Below are 21,006 nucleotides of genomic sequence, written 5' to 3'. Positions count from 1 at the left end.
AGAAGAAGTAGATCTGTTTGTCTGTGGTGTTACCTTCAACTGCCTCAAAGTTTACGTTCGTTACGTTTATACGTTGATTAATATTCCATTACTCATAGTTACATACAATGATGGGACTATCATATTTTTACTACGTAAAGTTAAATGTTGAAGAGTATCATGTACTTGTAGATTATAACCTGAACTTTTAACATATTTTTCGATGAAATCATTTTGAATATGTCAAAATGAAAAGCACTTCGAGTTTCAGTCGCCAAAATCCCCAAGCGGGGACTCACTAAAAGACAAAAACCTCGCTTGGAAATTCCACAAATGTTTGCTCTTAAAGCGCATCGTGGGCGTCTCACGACCAGAACTCATCCCATTTGGTGTCGCATCTTCTTGAGGAACGAGCTGTTGAGCCAGTAAGTCTGAACGATTTCTCTCTTGTCGTGTGACATGGTCAGAACTATATTTCAATCTGGAAGCGTACTGGCGACGCTTCTTTAGGGACATGGCACAGTTCCAAGTTACTGACGACTGTCGTCGTTTTTGGAACGGACAAAGAAAATCAATGACCTAGTTCCGGTCCAGGCAGAACGCGACTACGTTCAGACGACGCACCTCGCGATGTGATCGTTTTTTAATTCGCACTCTATTCTTTGGAGTTCGCTGTGTTGAACTGAGTCAGTAGAACCAACGGAACGATAAATTGAAGATGAAAATAGAAAGTAGACCTGGATTGTGTGCGACAACAAGCGCATCGTTGTTGCTTTCTTGCGATTTTTCATATTTTATAACATGGAAGACAAAATTGTTCAGCAGAAGTTTACTCTTAATTCTTAGAATAGGTACCAGGTGAAATAGAAAAAAGTATTAAATAGAACTCTCTTCTCGGACAGTGTCACGTGCTGACGAATTGACATGTGTTAGATAAGAAGAATCCTTATCTGACCATCGCTACATTTTCTTTGAACATTTGAAAGTCACAAACTTTGCGTTTAAGCAAGTCACAGAATTTGCGTTTAAGGAATCCCTGGTACACAAACTGAGAATTCTAAATTGAATTTAATGCGTCTAAATTTTACGGATAAACTCGATGATACTACAACATCCTACAGTATGGAAGCTTTCAAAAAGCTTTTTTTACAAGGGTGAAATTTGCAAACCGATCACCTGATAAGGTAACTCAGGGAATGCGGGGATAACGCACCAACTACGACCCGCTAAAACCAGCCCATGAACTGCAATTCTTTTTGAATTCCTCAAGTGGTGTACAGTGCATCGACATGACCCTTGGGGAGAGGACCAGTGCATATAGCACAATACGTGTAGCAGAAGTAGCCTAGGCTTCTCCTAGCCGACTTAAACAATGTTACAAGGGACCAGCCTTGGCAGGGCTAATCCTCTGCAACTAACTCTTGGTCGGCGTGCCATAGGCGCTGCAATTCTAACATAATGTGAGTGACAGCCGTAGTTACTGCATTCCAGCACTCGGCATCCTCACACATTCTCCTACATATTATATTGTCGGAGGACGTGATCCATCCGCATGTAGCGAGCATGCGATCTCTCACAATAATGAAACGGGGGCAATCGAACACGACATGCTCCGCTGTTTTCTTCACACCAGTACAATTGGGGCACGCAGGAGTTTCTGAGTGCCCGAACATATGCAGGTACTGTCTATAACAACCATGTCCTGACAGAAACTGCGTCAGGTGGAAGTTCACTTCCCCATGGTTTCTTTCATAACAATCTGATACATTTGGTATTAGTCGATGGGTTCATCTACCCTTGGTGGAGTTATCCCATTCCTGCTGCCAACTTCTGAGCGTTGCCTCTATACACGTGTCGTGGACTCCTCTGGTACCTCTTTGGTTGAAGCATTGAACATCTTCCTTGATGATGAGGCCGATGGGCGTCATCCCTGCTCTTTGAATAACGTCCGGTATGCACTTGCAACTCTTAAGCACATTATCCTGTACGTGCTTTCAAACCACTTTAGGTTTCTGCTCGTTCTAAGCGCTTTTGACCAGATTGGTCCTCCATACCTTAGTATGGATAGCGCCACGCTCGCCAGTAGCTTGCGTTTGCTGGCAATTACAGCAGAGCTGTTAGACATCATCCTCGAAAGCGCCGCTATAGCCGTAGATGCCCTTTTACAGGCATATTCAACGTGGCTAGCGAAGCTGAGCTTGTCATCGATCATTACCCCAAGATGCCTAAGGGATCGCTTGGACTTCCTAGATTTCATCCATTCCTCAACTATGGAAATACGTCCTCCATCGATTCACCATAGATCACTAGGGTGATATCGTTGGCGAAGCTAACAATCTTAACACCCCTCGGAAGGGGCAGCCTCAGTACGTCACCGACCATCGCATTCCATAACAGCGGGCCCAGGATTGAACCTTTAGGTACTCATGCGGTAATTCGAACGCTTTTCTGCCCCTCCTCTGTGTCATACAGTAGAATCCTACCATCAAAATAGCTTTCTAGAAGCTTACACAACTGCACCGGTACCTTGAGGCGGTGAAGCGCGTGTGCTATTGCTTCCCAGCTTGCGCTGTTGAACGCATTCTTCACATCCAGAGTGACAACCGCGCAGTAACGGATGCCGCTCCTTTTACTTAACTTCACTGTATAACTTCCGTTTTGGCTGCTTTGATACTCCGCTTGTGCCCGGACATTTGGGTCCACCCGTTAAGTGTCCGTTGTCTGCTCTGTCGACACACATTTGGCACTAAGCGATTTGTTTACAATCGCTTGCCCTGTGGCAATCGGTGCCGCATTTTCTGCATATCTTACTTCTGTCGGGACTATTGCAATTCCACGACTTATGGCCCTTCCCGAAACACTTGAAGCAAACTTCAGGAGGCTATTGTATGCTCAGCCGGTAAACCGAACAGCCTACCTTGAGTATGCCCAAGTTCTTCGCTTTGTTGGCCTCTGCGACCGGCAGCCTGATCGCCACCACCAGGGTGCCCTGCGGGCCCTTTCTAAGGTGGATGGCCTTACTGGCTTTGTCGATGTCACACTGCTCTTTGAGAGCAGCCGAGACCTCCGCTGCGTCGGTGACCTCATCCAGATTTTTACACTGGAGAGTCGCTTAAGCAGTAAGGAATCTTACATCAACCTCGTCGCCAAGTACTTCTTGTACCAGTTACTTATAGACTGCATCCTTTTCCTTGGCGTCCTTCTTTAAGACTAGGATAATTGCACCAATCCTTGTTCGCCTTATGCTCCGCACGTCTGCGCCCAATGGCGATAGCTTCTCCGTGCTTCGCATCGCCTTCAGAACCTCGGTGTATTTCACTTCCTCCGATTTGATAACGAGGGCTTCGCCTAAATTCCTACGATTCGTGTCTTTCTTGCCTTCTACCTTGCCAAGTTGTTCCTTGGCTTTCTCGTAGTCCTGCTTTGCAGCTAGGATTGATTGTCGCAATTTCAGTAGACTTGTTTTCAAGTCTTTGCTGATATTGCTTTTGCTCTTAACAAACTCGATGATGACATCAAGTTGCTCAACAGCTACCTGCATTTTAGGAAGGTATTCTCTATTGCGATCCATGGCCCTCGATTAGTCCCGGGCAATCGGTCACCTCACATGTTGCACTAGAGCGGCCAGTGCCTGCCATCGTCAGAATATCTAGCCTTTTGCCCACACTGTTTTCACTACAGTTGATGTTGGTCACCTCCTGTCTTGGCGGGAACCTTAGCCGGTTGCTGATGGGTCCAGAAGCCTCTCCTTCACCTTCCGCTAGTTGTTTGTTTTGGTTGACCATCTCTTATGGGTCCCCCTAAGTGCCGCTATACATCTCCGCTGGAATTGTCACCTTTATGATCCCATGGTTATCTATGCTGGCAGGAAGGACATGCTATGGTTGATATAGTCCTTCATGGGGTACTATGTTCAGAGCCAGATCGGTGCAAGTCAGGTGATGGCTTCTGAGCCTGCTCGCGCCCAGTTGGAGCAACCAGGCGACGGCTGTGGGACGTACTCTAAGGCCTGCCACGGTTTTACGGGACGAGGGCAGCCTGCGCTATTAGCCCACTCGCCGTTTCGGGCCAGTGTCACCCGACCCTAATAAGGGAGTAGAATGTCGCCGCAGTCAGCCTCAAAGCATATTATCCAGTACATATACCGTTACTTGGCCTTAGTCGTGCGTGCCGATTGGCATTCCTGTTAGTTTGGGCTAGGGTGCATTGGTACTTTGAGCGGCACCGGCCGCTTTGACAGAGTTGCATTCGGATTTTTGTGGTTTTTATGAAGGTTCATCAAAGCCAACTGTAAAATCCACTACATCCAACTCGCTGGGGTCCTGGGGGGGGTGGTTCCGTTAAGCCCCTGGACTATCGTCACTGCTGCCCCGATTTCAAAAAGCTTGTCCTCTGCAGTCTGTAAAGACTTCAAAAGGGTAGATTTCCGAGCTGACTAGATTCAGAAGTTGAAACAGATGCAGTTCAATGGATCAAACTCGTTCGAGTCGTTCGTCCGGAAGGCTTATAAGAAGGCTCTTCAATCTGCTGAACGATGCGGCTGGAAAAATCATTGTACCATGACCCCACAGTTATGGATCAAATAGTGTGGAGTCCAACCTATAAAATTCAATAAAACGACATGGAAAACGTAAAATTGTAATTTAAAAGCACGAATCGAATCGTTTCAAATTGGAACATCGGTTAGTAAACTGTTTTGAGTGTAATATTTACATAGGATTGCATAAAAATTAAAAAATGTATCGGTCCTTAAAACCATATTATGGATCAATTTTCATATTATGGATCAAATTGTGACATATTACGGATCAGTGCGCAAAATCAAGAGATTTTCAACTCAATGCATCTGTATTGCATGGTATGGCGAATGTTAACAATGTGTAATATACAGTATTGAACAAAACATTTGCAACTTTTTCGATTTTCCATACAAAATGACCAACTTTGGTAAGCTATATCTCAGTTATTTATAGACCGATTTGAATGAAATTTTGACAGAACATCAAACATAACTTGAATTTTAACATATATTTTTGAGTAATTTTTCCAATCACAAGTTCAAAAGCAGTAACGGTTTGACTAAAGTCAATTTTTTGACGATTTTTTATAAATGACATAACTAAACATATTGAAGGAATAGCTTCATGGTATCTTCAGCAAAGTTGTAGATTTTAACGAGGTGAACAAGTTAGCTGAAGATAGTTTTTGTGTAGGGCTATCAGATTTTGAGAAAAATAGTTTTGAATTTTTCGTCGAAAATTACACTTTAGATAAACCGTTATAATTTATAAACCAATGATTGGAAAAATCACTCAAAAATATATGTTAAAATTCAAGTTATATCTGAAGTGCTGTGAAAATTTCATTCAAATCGGACGATAAATAACTGAGATCTAGCTTACCAAAGTTGGTCATTTTGTATGGAAAATCGAAAAAGTTGCAAATGTTTTGTCCAATACTGTATTACTGCCAAAAATAGCAGTGTTAGAGCTGGAAACAAGGGTAAAATGCCCTTTTTATTGTGATACTGCATTGTAGTAACTGATACATGAACTGTTTGCGCTCCACACCAAGTTTTCCACCCATTTTTGTCTGCTAAAAAATGAAATTTACAAACCTTGATGTTTTATTAGTTTTATCCTTAGTGCTATTGTCTGAAAATGTCGAATTCAATGCATAAAATAGCAGAAATCTACATTCTTTGGAAGTGATCCATAACCGTGGTAAACAATCATTTCCTGGTCCATATTATGGATCACTAGTTAGAAGTGCTAATATTCGGTATTTAGAATAAAAATTCAAGTAAAATGTTTTCCAAAGATGAATTCATACTAAATCGAAGCGAACGAGCATAAAACATGCTATAACATTAGAATTTTACCACCTGTGGGAGCTTATGAATGCTGACGGCACTTCTTACAGTAAACGACCATATAATGATAGCTGTGTGCTACCAACTAAACATTTGTCAAATAAACCGTTATTTAGCGGTTGAATGTTGTGTTTAACATTACAAATGGTAGAAGACAAAAAGTATAACATGGGAAAAATATGTTTTACGTCAACGTTAATGTTTTGAGCGAGTTATCCGATGTTGAACGCCAAAGTGATCCGTCACTGTGGGTGATCCGTAACTGTGTGGGCATGGTATTCATGTATTGTTGCAATTATGGGCAGTACAGCAGTGATAGGTATTTATTGGGGTGGTTCAAAAAATTGGTTTTTGCTCCACAACGCTTATTCGATTCTAGATCATTCTGTACTCCCAAAAATTGAGTTTGTATGGAGATTAATATAGGAAAAGCAAAATCTCAAGTTTGTCAGTGCGCGTATCATCCCGTCAGTCGCCATAAAGAATCAAGCTAATCAATGACGTCACTTTCCTACCGCTTTTCACTAACACACATCCACAGGGCTGGTAGCAAAAAGTGGTGCTAAAAAAAGTTATTTTAGTGACCAGATTTTAGAAATAAGTGACTAAATAGTGACTTCCGATTCTCGAAAAAGTGACTAGAAGTGACTTGTTGATTTTCAACGTAATTAATTTTGTATCAGTTTATCTACTACACTGTTTTACGACCAAGAATGGAATATCCAATATGATCTACTGCAGGTAGTAGGCTAGTTGAGGTTGAGTACCAAATTTTGAAATTTTTATTGTGCTTCCAAAATTTCAACATCAATATTTTTTAACAGGAAAGTCAGCATTTACGCAAATAATCCTTTTTTAGCAGATTTCCAAGCATTTCAAAATTTAAGTAAGATGCGTTGAAGAAGTGGTGTCTTTTATATCATCAAAGTATTTTATTTTGTAATGTAAATGTTCAAAATAATTTGGCATATTTGTGATATTTTTTTTTTGTCATTTACGTTTCCATCTAAACTCACAAAAATGACATCTTAAAAACCTCGGAAACAGAATTCATTATAAACTATGTAGATCCCAAATTTTTTCCATTACTTCAAATCGCTAAGAATTCAAGATTTAGTCTAGAAAAATTATTAGCGTATAGATAAAGATGGATAAAATATAATATTCACTGGAGGCTGTCATGTCTACCTATCTCAAGTAATATTCCTGGTACCTTTTACTTGTTCGTACCTACGGGATTTCTGAGCTATAAATACTGGCTACCGTAGGCTTAGGAGGTAAACTACCCGAACTGTGGACTGATTAACATATTATTTTATTCTTTATTTGCAGGATATAAAAGTGGCGACGAGGATCATGGAAACGTGTGTTGGCGATTGTCGCTTTTCTTTGAGGTGGCGAGTATGCCCATTTTATTTATTTGAGTTTGGTAAAATTACCAATTTGAGTTGAACTAAATTGTTCTTCAGAGCTGACGAAATTGTCGTATATTGTGAACATAGTTGTTCTTTTGTGAAGCGATTGCTATATCGAGATGAACGAAATTGTTCTTTATTGTTGGCGAAGTTGTCAAATTTAATGCTGAGCAGAGCAGTATGAATCCAATGATTTGAAGGTCTTGTAGTAGTCATGAAATAATTACTTTGAAGTTACAGTTGTGGAATTTTTTGGGTATATTTTCGATTGTTCGTTGTATGAGTTGTTGTAACGTGAAGGCGGCTTTTTAAAGAGTTATTAGAAAGTTTCTAAAGGGGAAAGGACTGTCATGTCTACCTATCTCAAGTAATATTCCTGGTACCTTTTACTTGTTCGTACCTACGGGATTTCTGAGCTATAAATACTGGCTACCGTAGGCTTAGAAGGGAGACTTCCCGAACTGTGGACTGATTAACATATTATTTTATTCTTTATTTCTTAATATAAAAGAGGCTACTTTCTGTTAGCTTTATTTTGTGTATCTAGATCAAGATTACGGAAAATGTAATATTTTACCATCAATCAATATTTCAAATTAAAAATGATGATAGAAGATCGAATATGGTTCTTAAGACCAATGTATCATAGACACGTCCTACGTATGCGGACTAAATGAGAACAAATAGTTGAATCAAGCTACGTTTGGCCGAATGGACATTTAGCATAAAGACGATAGGCATAATAGGCCGTTCATCTGAGATATGCTTTTAAAGTAATTATTAGCACTTAGCTTCTAATATTTTAATCAAAATTACTAGGACACTTTCATGATTCAATTGGTATTGGGGGTTATAGTCGGTCGAATTGTCATAAAGTATGTAATTAAAAATATTTAAATACCGCGCACATTCTTGTCAAATATGAAATCCTTGGCTTTTTAAAAACCTCCTGCCAAGTGCCAAGAAGAGGATCCAACTCCCACATTTCTTTGAAGAAAGTATGCATGATTTCATTAGCAATTCAATGAAAACGATAAATTCTCTGAAGCGTTGCTGTATTATGTATTAATCCATGCATATATTCATTCTTAATAAACTTTGAAAAAGGTTCTTTCAAAATTTATTACTAGAAACTAGGTACTAGGTACTAGAAACAGTTGCTAGAAGATGCTTATATACATGTATGATAAAAAAGGAAGTATACTCTACCCAACGCCTATCCGACCATTTTTCAAGGTTTGGTTTGCAAATGTAGACTAAGCAGTATAATTTTTTATTCTCAAATAGTTTTTTTCGTTTTGGTGTTAAATACCTATATTATAGATTTTGCACAATTTTAAAGAGCTGGTTTGGATAATAAAACGAATTTAAAGGATAAATAGAATAATGAGGATGCATATTTTAAAATGTAGTGTTCGACAATAGATGACAAACATCTAATAATACACCACAAGATATAAAAATTCCTATTAAATGAGAATGCACGAGATTTTCAACAGAATACTAAGCATTTAAGCCTTTAGTTTTACAACAATGAACTTACACCGTACTGACAATAACTAATATACTATCACAAATTGAGTGAAACTCTATGAAAGATTAACTTGTTTTACAAGAAAACCATGAATCAAAGTGGTGATACAGACATGAAGCTAAATTAAAATAGTTGAAAAAAGTGACCATTTGACGAAAAAAGTGACTTTAGTTGAAACGGCTTCAAAAAAGAGACTTTAAAGTGACTGGCTTATAAAAAGTGACTCGCTACCAGCCTTGCACATCCATTGTATCTTATGTGTTACATCTATCATGGGTTGCCATTATGCCAGATTAATCTGGCACTGCCAGACTTTTCATCGAGGAAAAGACAAAAAGACAAAATGCTAAATTTGCCAGACTTTTCCCAATGAAGCCAGACTTTGAAGCAGTAAACATTTTTTTTAGGAATATCCTGAAAAATATGGCACTCTAAACACTTACAACAGCGGTGTATAAACCAGGAAATAAATATGCTCGTATTGTAAACGAACAGCAATATTCAATAAGATTTGTATTTTTGTTTAACGTAGCTGCTTTCCATTATTATACGTTGATATACTGGCATTTAAAACTCATTTTTTGTACACACTACTGCTCATTTACAACTTGACGGTTAGTAGTTCGAACTATTTTCAGATAATTTTTGGAGCGCAGTTCTCATTTATGAAGTGATTAAGATTTTTGTAAACAGACGCATGGCGAAACTTTTTGATGGTTCCATCGTTTGATCTAAATTTTACAATCATGAGAATCTAAGTACCAGTATCTAAATCAAACATGAAGGACTTATTTGATAAATACCAAAGGTAATATACTAGAATGTTTTCCAATACAGCCTTATGTATTTAAAAGAAGCCAAGCTCAAGTTTCAGTGTTTTCTTCACTGAAATTCTGATTGAAGTGAAATTAGGGTAACTTTTAGTTCATTTTCAGTTAATGGCGTATTATTTTTGTTTCGTGGGAATTTTTTGATCTACTAGAATTTCTGAAAAAAAGGTGTCTGCCAGATGCCAGATTTTGCAAGACTTTTTATTTTGAGCTCGCCAGACATTTTCCAAAATGTACTGGCAACCCTCTGAATCTCATTGAATTTGCTCGATTGGAACCACGTTTGACGGTTTAATTGGAACCTTTGGTTTCAGTATTCGCGCTTCTCTATTATAAACAAATTCTCTGCCCGGACTGTGTACAGATTAACATATTATTTTATTTTTTATTTCCAGGATATAAAACTACCCAGGTGTTTTTGCGCGTAGTACATGTCCTACCTGTCCTACCCACTTTCCGCGCCACTGAACATTATCTAATGCAGTTAATCGATCGCCCTTTTCAGACACATCCTTAGCCTGTCCAAAATACATAATTCACTCTATGGATAGCAACAAAAGCATTGGCGTCTTTTTCTTCACAGAATTCGAAATTGTAAATACATAAATCAAAATTTGAATTCATATATGATTTTTCCCAATACTGTAAAGATTTACACTGATTCCTTTCTCGGCGAAACACAAGAAGATCCTTCCTATGGAACTTTCATAAAATAATTTGGTACTGCCCAACGTGTCGTTATTCCAACATATAAGTAATTCGTACAGGCTGTTTTATCTATGATAAATAATAAACAGCACTTAACGATATTAGTAATAGTAACAATTTCTTTTCGGATTTTCTTTACTCGTCACGATTTCAACCCGTCATTGTGGTGATTGAATCATGAATGAAATTTTAGTGTTTTGATCATTTTGAAAATGCAATTCAACCCTTGATTCATCATATTGTTTGATAAACTTCACTTGAAACGCGAAATATTTTGAAAACTGTTCAAATATTGTGCAAAAACCGCGATTTAAACAGCTCCACAACTCATTCGCAAAACATCAACATTCTGCTCCCCTAAACAACATAACCCATTGCAGCAAACACTAAAAATAGATCACGTCCTTCACAATGAATTTAATGCGTTCTCACACTGACTGTCGGGAATTGTTGCTTTCTGAACGATCTTTCCATTCCTGAGTGGAGCGTGTACAGTGCGGAACCGCAATCCGGTTTTAGGAAATTGTCATAATTATTTGTATATCATCGCATCTACGAACAGTGATGAATCGGTATCGAGTAATGGAACATCGACTCAGGAAGGTTTGACTGTATTATTCCCAAGCAATGAACAAACCCATTAAAAATCGAAACCGCGTCTCAGTTTCTTATTAGATCATCTATCCAATAATATCCAAACACTCAAATCGATTGCCATTGAAATGTACGCAGCTACCTAGCTATATCTGCTGCGGTATGCGTGAATCATATCGGCCATGGTGAGGCCCTTTCCTATCGAATCTAGGTTTGTAAATGAGTTTGTACTCATGTTAACCCACTCGTACTGAGAACAGCTGTTGTTTGACTGAGGGCTCGAATGTTGTTTACAAACATCCTTCTGAAGTGGAATTTGTGCAACATCGATGCATCGGTAGATGATAATGTCCGTTCACTTCTACAAGATCAAACTAATTTACGAGGAATTATCTGCTCAGAACGAAAAAACTATCATTCTCGCAATTAGCGTTATAACGACCTAAGCTTAGCTACATCATCTACCGACTTGATGGCAGCATGACTGGAACAGCCAGAGCCGAAAGAGTGACATCATCACTCATGAACCAAGCCACGATGGCAGCGAAAAAACTAAGCGGAAAGTGATACACCTCTAACAGAAATCCACCGATTCGCGACGTCACTACCATCAAAATAAATATATTCAAACCGTACATTTTTATGCACATGCTAAAAATGAAAATCGCAGACACTCCCTACTATTCGTAGTTACGGAATTTCGACGCACCACCAGAACTTGAACTTCGTGTTTTGCTGAGACCTGTTTTTTTCGGATGGAATCTTCTACAGAAAAAGTACCTTTCCACGAACGCAACCACCAAATTTACCTAACAAATTGATTTTCCTTCTGCTTTGGATTGAGTTTTACGGCAAAATTTCACCTTACGCCAAACCCGACACCAACGGGTTACTCTTTACCACGAACACTCACTTGCCACTGACTGACTCTTGCTGGCGAACGAAATCATTGAGCCAGGTTGGGTGAAGTCGAAAAAATCCGTCTAACCTAGTGAGAAGCCGCACAGTGAGATGTGATATGAATAGGGGTTCGTTCGCGGTTGCGATGAGACGGTATCATAATGAGCTGGTGTGGGTTTTTTATTTTCTACGCAAACTAGTGTGCACTGACTGTTGTTAATATGGTACACCTACCCTATACCTTATCATTCGCTGCTTATGCGCATGTAGCGATTGCAGCGTGGTCGTGAGTAGTATCCATAAACAAAACATCTATGTCAATGGGGGCATGAGTGACACAAGTCAAAGTAAATTATTGGAGTTAATAACTCGGTACAGTTTATCGAGTTATTAAAAAATGACTACCGTTTTGATTCATATTACGGACACTTTAGGCCTCAGTGAAGAGTAACTCATCAAAAGGCATATAAAATAAATCATTCTGTATTATTCCTTGGTGTTATTGAGCCCTCAAATCCCTTAGCTTTCGAATGGTGGGGAAGATTTTTATTCCGCACCATGAACAAATTTAAATAAATGGAAATGTTTGAACTTCTCATGATTCTTATTCCGGACGCTTCCTCATATTCTGTGATTCGAATTCCGGGCAGTTCATGAAAATCATAAATATTAAAGTTAAATCATCAATTGAATTCGTCAAACCACTAAAGAGGCATCTAAGCCAGTTGAGTTAAAATTCAAACTTAAATGTGGGCCAAGTAATACACCTCAAAGCATCTTTACGGCAGGCCTAGAAACGCCCTTGCATAAAAAATCAAAAAAAAAATATATTTTTGGTTTATGTTTGAAAAACATCGTAAAAATCTACAGCACTATTCCAAAGTTCCCCTGCTTTACGCTCAGAAGATCTTGCGTCCTACCATGAACTTCGCTCCATTTTGGCACACCAAATGATTGCCAGATGTTCAACATTCGCACCGCGATGACACATTCATTAAACGCAGGAAAAACCAACGTACCGAATCTCTTGAAACGTGCACTCCGTGTGGATAGGTTTTGTATTTCGATATCCTACTGTGCCAGACATGATTTTCAGCCATAAGTAAACAGAGATGGTATTTAAATATAGTCAAGCATCTAGTGTACATCCTCTTCCATATACAGTTTTTGCAATGGGCGTAGTCAGGATTTCTGTTAGGGCAGTTCAAAGTTCAAAAATGTTCAAAAATGTTCCAACATTCAATCTTCCATATCTTCCTTAGATGATAAAAAAAGTGAAATGTGAAATTTTAAGCATTTCTGGTGGTGATTTGAAGGTGGACTCAATCTTAAAATTTTAATGAAAAAAAAATTGCTGAAGAAACAAATTCTTTTAAGCTAATTTTGTTTTAGAATTTTGTAGAAGTTTTCAGGGCTATAATACGATATGGAGCTTAATAGTGGCAAACAAATTCTCCCATTCTTCAGCAACTTTCATTTTTCTATTCTTGATGAATTTACACTATGAGCATATGTACTCATTATGTGAATATGCACCTTCATTATAATACTAACATGTATAAAACATATTTTAAAATTTATCCATAGTAATAAACCTACATCGTCTTTGGGCCACCTTCAAATCACCACTGAAAAAGCTGAAAAAATTACAGAACACAATTTTTATCGTAAGGATGATACATTAATGCGAGTATGTTGTGAAAAAATGAAGCAATTTGGTGCAACCGTCTTTGAGTAATGAGCATTTATTTTTCTAGTACCACACTGGACAAATTAAGATTTTGAAAACTTTTAAAAACCTCATATCGTAATTTTCAGATTTCTCCAAGAATACTGAACTGATTTGTATGATTTTTTAAGGGTAACTCCTTACTACCTGGTATTGTATAGTACACATTTTATTTTTTGATGAATTGACCAAAAACAAAATGGCTGCTAAAGACATTTTATATGGAGAATATCGGTCTTCCAAGGAACATCGGAATATCTTCAAAAGTAGATCCCCAATTATTAATATCGACACGGATTCTCAAACTGGAAGCGTTTTTTTTTTTTGAGATCCTAAATGGAAGAGAAGGATGTTCTCTCCAAAATATCCTCAAATATTTTGTGTGAGTTAAATCCAATTGTATTTGTCGATTCATTTTTTTTAATATCCATATATATATATATATATATATACAGCCAATCCATGAAAAACCGATCTAGTGGGTCTCCGAATCCCGTGAAAATTTGCTATTTTGTTCCTTATCCGAAATAAGGATACACGTATTTTTGGATTTTTTTTTTGAAAGTTCAGAAAATTTTACGTATACTGTCAAATTGTTAGCGATGCATGTTTTTTAGTTTTTGAGATATATTTTTTTGAAAATAAAAAATCAGTCATTTTTTTATCGGCACACACTGTAGGTCTCAGCGCATTAGATTTGTAATGTTTAAAACAAATTATAACTTTTGAAAGGCTCACCGATTTCCAATCTTTTTGTATGGAATGAAAGATTAAAATTTCAACTATTCATACAAAATTGAAAAATCTGATAAAAATATGTTTAAACGTGAAAAAATATAAAATTTTCTAGTTTTTTTTAGAAATTTTCATATATTTTAATGTAAATTTTTTTTTTTCAAAGTTTTCTATTTTTTCTATTTTTTCTGAAAAGTTGAGACCTTAAGCTTTCATTCCATACAAAAGATTGGAAATCGGTTGAGCTGTTCAAAAGTTATGATTTTTTTTAAACATTACAAATCTAATGCGCTGAGATCTACAGTGTGTGCCGATGAAAAATGACTGATTTTTTATTTTCAAAAAATTATATCTCAAAAACTAAAAAACATACATCGCTGAAAATTTGACAGTTTACGTAAAATTTTCTGAACTTTTAAGAAAAAATGAGAGCAGCAATAGCCCCTTTGGTCCCGAGGCCTTCAAAACACGAAAAAACGGAAACTATTGAGTTTTTTCATGTAAAAAACACATTTTTTGTGAAATTTTATATTTTTTCCGAAAATCTTTAGCCTTCATTTCATCCAAAAAGATTGAAAATCGGTCAAACGGTTCAAAAGTTATATTTTTTTTTTAAATACAAATTTTGCAAAATCGCTTTTTTTCTGGTCACTCTATTTCGGAAATGGTCACCCTAATCAAAAAATCCAAAAATACGTGTATCTTTGTTTCGGATAAGGAACAAAATAGCAAATTGTCACGGAATTCGGTGACCCACTAGATCGGTTTTTCATGGAATGGCTGTATATATACATATATTTGTATTTTCGAAATCTTAGAATGATGGTGTATATGGCGCTTTGCACAACTGGTCCTATTTGTAATTCGTCGTTGAAAGATCTGTATTTGATTTTGCGCTGGCATCGAATATTACCCGACACTTTGTTGTTGAATTGGAAGGACGTAGAACTGCATGATGGGTAAATAATATTTTCCTTCATTTGGTCCAAGGCGTTCACATTCTTGCATGAGTTCAATGTATTGTTTTTTTTTAATCCCCATCGTTTTTCAAGCATAAGAAATCTATTCAACGCTAGTCAAGTTCTTTCACATTGGTCTTGAATGGTAACTCAACAGTGAAACGTCCTGTTTGATCTCGCTGTGAAGTAGATTGAAAATGTTTTTCACAGAATTGTTCTTCTGGACTGAGATTTGAAATATTTGGAAGTTATTCCATTTCTTAAAATTGTTTGATTAGTTATACTACGTTTTCGATAGAGGCAAAGTTGCATAGCTGAGGAACGTTTATAGTTAGTTCATGCAATACTCCAGGTACCACCTATCCCAAATGGGTATCGCGCAGTTGTGGAAGATTCTCGGAAAGCTTCATGAACTCAGGTTTCAGAAGATCGAAGAACAATTCTGCTCCAATCAGCATGTCGACCTTATCAGGTGTATGATATTCAGGATCTGCTAGTTGGATTCCATTGGGAATTTTTCAATTCTTTGTTGAAATTTTTGATGTTGGAATTATGATACTAAGCATTCAAAAATTGCTTCATAGTTTGTAGTACGGGAACGAATTTTCACTTCAACTTTATCACGTGCAAAACTTTTAAGTGCATTTATTCCAGTGATTGGAACATGAGTGCGTTATTTTTGGATTCCAAGACCATTCATTTGCAAATAAAATTAATTCTCAATTTTTCCGTAGTAGATAAAGCAAGGAAGCTTGAACACTGATAGTTTGCGTGGTTTCCATTGCAGAAATCACAGGTGATTGGTTTGAAAAGTGTTTTGCTGCCGCAAATCTTTTTTGAGGTTTCAATGGATTGAAGCTTTGCTTGATTTGAACAATTGATGAATGGGATGATATTTCACAATTCTCTAAAACTTGACAACAGGACTTGAGAAATTCTAGTGTTGGTTCATACTTTGGTAGCACACCATTCTATTGAATTGACCCCCATGTTGCTTGTCCCGTGTTGCTTTATCCAGGGCATTCACGATTGGATCAACGATTATGTGTTCGGATATTCTTGTAAATTCTTGCTTGAGGTATCTTAAACTTTCAATCAACAATCGAAGATCCTTAAACGATTCTGATGATATTTTCTTCAGCGTAATGTGAGTTTCGACGATTACTCGTTGGTTTTCAAAACGTTCCGTTAGAATATTCCAGGCTTTTAAATTGCTTTAAATTCAGGCTAATTTTTATATTTACCATCAAAGGTTGGAATAGGTACTGCTAAAGGTTGTTGTTGAACGATTATTCGAAGCGATGGGTTGCAAGATGAATTTCTATTTTCTTTGTCGAGAAAAATTAGTTCTTCTATGGCGGTAGAACAATAATTATAAAGCTCTTCAAAGGCAGCAAAAACTTCATTTTGTTTGGGAACAGCTTCGTTAGGTACGAGAATCAGTACGTTGTTGTGTGCTGAATTAAATTCATCAAAGGCATCTATGAGATTTTGAAGTGACGTTGAGTTGTGGTAGTCCCATCAGGTTTATTTCTTCTATCATTTTTTGTATTCTGAAAACAGACAGCAAGCCTTCTTCTTCTTCTTGGCATTACGTCCTCACTGGGACACAGCCTGCTTCTCAACTATGTGTTCAATGATCACTTCCACAGTTATTAACTGAGAGTTTTCTTTGCCAAATTGCCATTTTTTGCATTCGTATATCGTGTGGCAGGTACGATTATACTCTATGCCCAGGGAAGTCAAGGAAATTTCCATTACGAAAAGATCCTGGACCGACCGGGAATCGAACCCAGACACCTTCAACATGGCTTTGCTGTGTAGCCGCGGACTATAACCACTCGGCTAAGGAAGGCCCCTAGCCTCTCTGCCATAAAAATTACCGCCCCTACACCCTTCCCGCATGAGCTGGCGTAGACGCAGTGGTATATACGGTATACTGTGTGAAAATGTATTCATTCAAAACGTTCATAACAAACCAATTAATTTTGAATTTAATTTTAGTCGCTTATGAGGGACAAAGGACCCCACTGCCCATCTCTGGCTATGCCCATGGCTTTTGTGGGTTATTGAAATTAGAGAGAAATTCAAATCGAGAACATTTAACCATTCATTCGAAGACAAAAATAGTTTTTAACGTGATATTCACTAGATGTTGCATGTGAACAAGACCACAATTTTGAATAAAGTACATACAAAAATATGCATAACAATTACTTACGCTGCTGAACATTCCCTCGGCAATTGGCACTGCAACCGACTGGAACGGCATCTCCTTCACGGTCGCCGGATCGTCCGCAGAAGGTTCGAAACCACCCGGCATTGGCATCGGCATCGGTGGCATCTGAGGAGCATTGAAGCCACTATCGGGCATTGGCATCGGCATTCCCCCTGAACCCCCACCATACCCGCCGAATCCCATCGTCGGATAGGGCAAACTCGATGCCGCAGGCATTGGAGGGTATCCTCCGGGAGTAGACGGCGGTTGCACAACCCCCGGAGCGAATCCGTACGACAACGAGTGCCCGGATATCGAAGGATTCAAACTGGAATAACCGGACGACTCCGGGATTGGCATTTGCGTCGGGTAGGACGGTTGATTGAAGGCCGCCGGATTGACCCAACCGAACCCATTGGCATTCCAGTTGCGAGGATAGCTGTAGTTTTCGTTGTAAAACGACATTCTTCTGATGCTTTACGACCGTACAAGGTAGCGCGAAGGACTACTGGCTCTTGACGGGTACGAGAATACCGACGGCGACGAAACGACCGAGGCGCAAGACGAAACACGCGACTGAACACGGGATGCTTATTGGATTTCTTCACGCGTAAATTTATTACAACTGCAATTTTTTGACCGAAGTCCACACTCAAGGACGCTTGGCACAGTTACAAAGGTATACCGACGTTTATCGAACTCAAACAATGAATCAGCTACGCTTTCAAATTGGCACTTATAAACCCCTTATCACTAGCTTGTAAACAGAGAACATCTGGTGAGGCCACTACAAGGCAAACGAAAGGCGATATCGAACTAGCGCGCCACACGTCCGAATTCACAGACGATCCGCGACACACTATTCTGCAAACAGAAGTTCACGATTTGTTCCACGAAAATCACTCACAAAATTCGCATAAACATCAGTGTAATCCTTTTCCTTCGCGATCTATTAATAAACAATCACATTGACTCACGAGCGAAACATTGCGCCGCACCTCTAGTTTTTATGTGTTTACCTTATACTTTGTTTGTACCGAAACTTCACTGATGTTTTATCGAGTTCAGCGTCTGATCTGAGTAAATAATCTTACGATTTGGCACCTTTTTTATCGATCAATTACTGATCACTTTCACTCCGATAGTTACAAACCATACGAGATTCGGAGATGTTTATCTCACGACCGAAAACGCAAGACTGATTAAACTGATTGAGCTCGATGCGAAATATTCAAGGTCGCGATTTGAAGCTCGGGCCGTCGTCGTGCTCCGAGCGTTGACAATTCAACCTGGCGACGCGTCGGCAAGAGGGTACGTTCACGGTGTTTCTTGACCATTGAAAGAGGTGTGCGTCTAGGTCTATGGCCGCGAGTGCAACACGTTGCATTCGATATGGTATTATATTTTGGTATTGGTCGGTTCGGGAGTTGAAATATCAGAAAGGCAGGTAGATGGGGAACCACGTGAATACTGATTGTGAAACGTTAATCATCAGGTGAATAAAGAGCCGTTGAAATTCGATGTTCGCCTCTTTCGCAGTATTGACACCCACAATTGGTAATTCCCGTTTACAGCGACAATACCCAAATAAAATCAAACCCCAATCCACCTAATATGCATACAGGTGAATAATGCACTATAGCGGTATCAATGCCTTCATTAGTATTAGCACTCATTAGCACTATTATTTTTTAATGTTACTTGATAAGTTTAATTTCGAACATTACGTTGAATTCCTTTATTAGTATCATTTCAAACATTACATTCACTAGTTGCATCAATAGGTGTTCTGTGTTAGACAAAACTATCATCCCAATATGGTAAAACTAAATTAAGCATTAAGGTGAAGATGAAGCCAAATTTCAAATTTTCAAGAGCACGGGTCTGGAGAACCAAACATCCGTTTGAGCTGAAAACCTAATCGATTGGTCACCACCAGCTGGTAACCAATCGATTAAGTTTGCAATTTAAACGGATGTTTGGTTCTCCAGATCCGTGCTCTTGAAAATTCGAACTTTGGCTTCGATTTATCTTCACCTTAAATGCTAAATAAATTTTATTATCATTTTGTTAACAACACATTTAATTTCATTTGCCGTAGCAGTTCAGATGATTTACAGGTGAGGCTTTCAATTAACTTAACCAAACTTAACCTAAATTTATTACGTATTTCTCGTGGCAATTGAAGATTTCGATGATTTTTTGTATGCAATGATTGATACTTTCATTCGAGATTTGCTTCAAGGTTTCAACATTGGATATTCTATGTAATTCATTAGTGCTCCCTGCAGTGGCGCAACCAAGGGGGGGTTTTGGGAGTCAACCGAAGAGCAAAAAAAGTATAAGAATTATCAAATATATTTTTGAAATTCAACACTAAAATGCACAAACAGTGGACAGTAAGTTGTATTAATAATAATGTTGTTCTAAGTTGTGGCTTTCTAATTCGAAGATCATCAAATCAAAAACACTTACTTTTCTCGGTTTTACAGTTTTTTTAAAGAAAAGTTTGTCAAACAAACGTATGCATATCGAAGTAAAAGTTGATTGATGCAAAATTCGATGTTATGAACAATATTTAAGCTTCCTCAGCATTTAGCCGAATTTTATTAACTCCAGAGAGTACGTTAATTTCCGGAGAAGCAATTCTTTATTTTTTAATGATCACATATAAAATAGCTAGGACAGATAAAGGGAGATCGTAGATCCGTTGCTTAGCTGAAAAATCGCAAATTTTCGTCTACAATCTAAAAATGCTTCAATATCTGCGATGCTGATTTGCCTTCGACAAATTGCTAATGATAATCGCAATGCTTGTTATTGCGACTGGCGCTGAAAAATTGGAAACATATGTAAGGAACATAACAGACGAATAGTGATTGAACGCTATCACGACAATGTATGTGCGTGCAATCAAATGTAGCTTGAATAACCTTTCGAGCAAACTACGAAATATGTAGATTTAAACATATCTATCAGAAAATTGCAATCCCGTTTAGCCATTCATATTTAAAATGTAGTAGTTTGTAAAGAACGAAATGTTCATTGGAACGCGAAGGTTTTTCCATATCCATCAAACATATTTCGGGAAACTTCTGGAAAATTCCACCAGGCACAACAGATTTCCTTTGAGTAGCGTTGTAAATTGATATAAAAATGTCATCAGCTATTTTTTTTTTTTTTTTTTGAAGATCACAAATCTGGAGAAACAATCATCCGTTTGCGCCGGAAACTTAATCAACTGGTCACAAGCTGGAGGTAACCAATCGATTGAGTTTTTAGCTTAAGCAGGTGTTCGGTACTCTAGATTTGTGCTCTTAAAAATTCAAGTTTTGGCTTCGATTCATCTTTATCTTAATGTTAATCTAGCAATATTTTTTAATTTTGTTTTTATTGTTTTTACATCTGTTTTACTTTTCCAAATCTTCAGGTTCACAAAACCCCTCCTTGAGCAAAATCCTGGTTGCGCTACTGGCTCCCTGGTATAGGAGGAAACTTTAGAATCATTTTCAAAATTTTATTTTGAATCCTCT

At 38.0% G+C, this 21,006-nt stretch overlaps 1 protein-coding gene across 8 annotated transcripts in view; it reads right to left on the bottom strand.

Annotated features, from left to right (window-relative positions):
- The window catches only part of LOC5579651 (calpain-A), a 117,286-nt gene extending 98,597 nt beyond the window's left edge, over positions 1 to 18,689 (bottom strand). For 3 of the 8 annotated variants that reach the window (XM_021852896.1, XM_021852898.1, XM_021852901.1), the window contains exon 1: positions 11,742 to 11,885. Coding sequence is in view for 4 of the 8 variants with exons in the window: in XM_021852891.1 (XP_021708583.1) it covers positions 17,477 to 17,938 (462 nt within the window). In the remaining 4 variants the exon portion in view is untranslated. Of the gene's footprint in view, positions 1 to 11,712; positions 11,886 to 17,476 lie in introns of those variants that run through there. The other 5 variants (XM_021852891.1, XM_021852894.1, XM_021852892.1 and 2 more) reach the window with 5 other exon arrangements.
- Positions 18,690 to 21,006: the final 2,317 nt, after the last annotated feature.

Source organism: Aedes aegypti, chromosome 3, assembly GCF_002204515.2.
Source record: "Aedes aegypti strain LVP_AGWG chromosome 3, AaegL5.0 Primary Assembly, whole genome shotgun sequence".
NCBI classification, from domain to species: domain Eukaryota; kingdom Metazoa; phylum Arthropoda; class Insecta; order Diptera; family Culicidae; genus Aedes; species Aedes aegypti.
The sequence above is the reverse complement of the archived record's forward strand: the minus strand, read 5'-3'. Positions and strand labels throughout refer to the sequence as shown.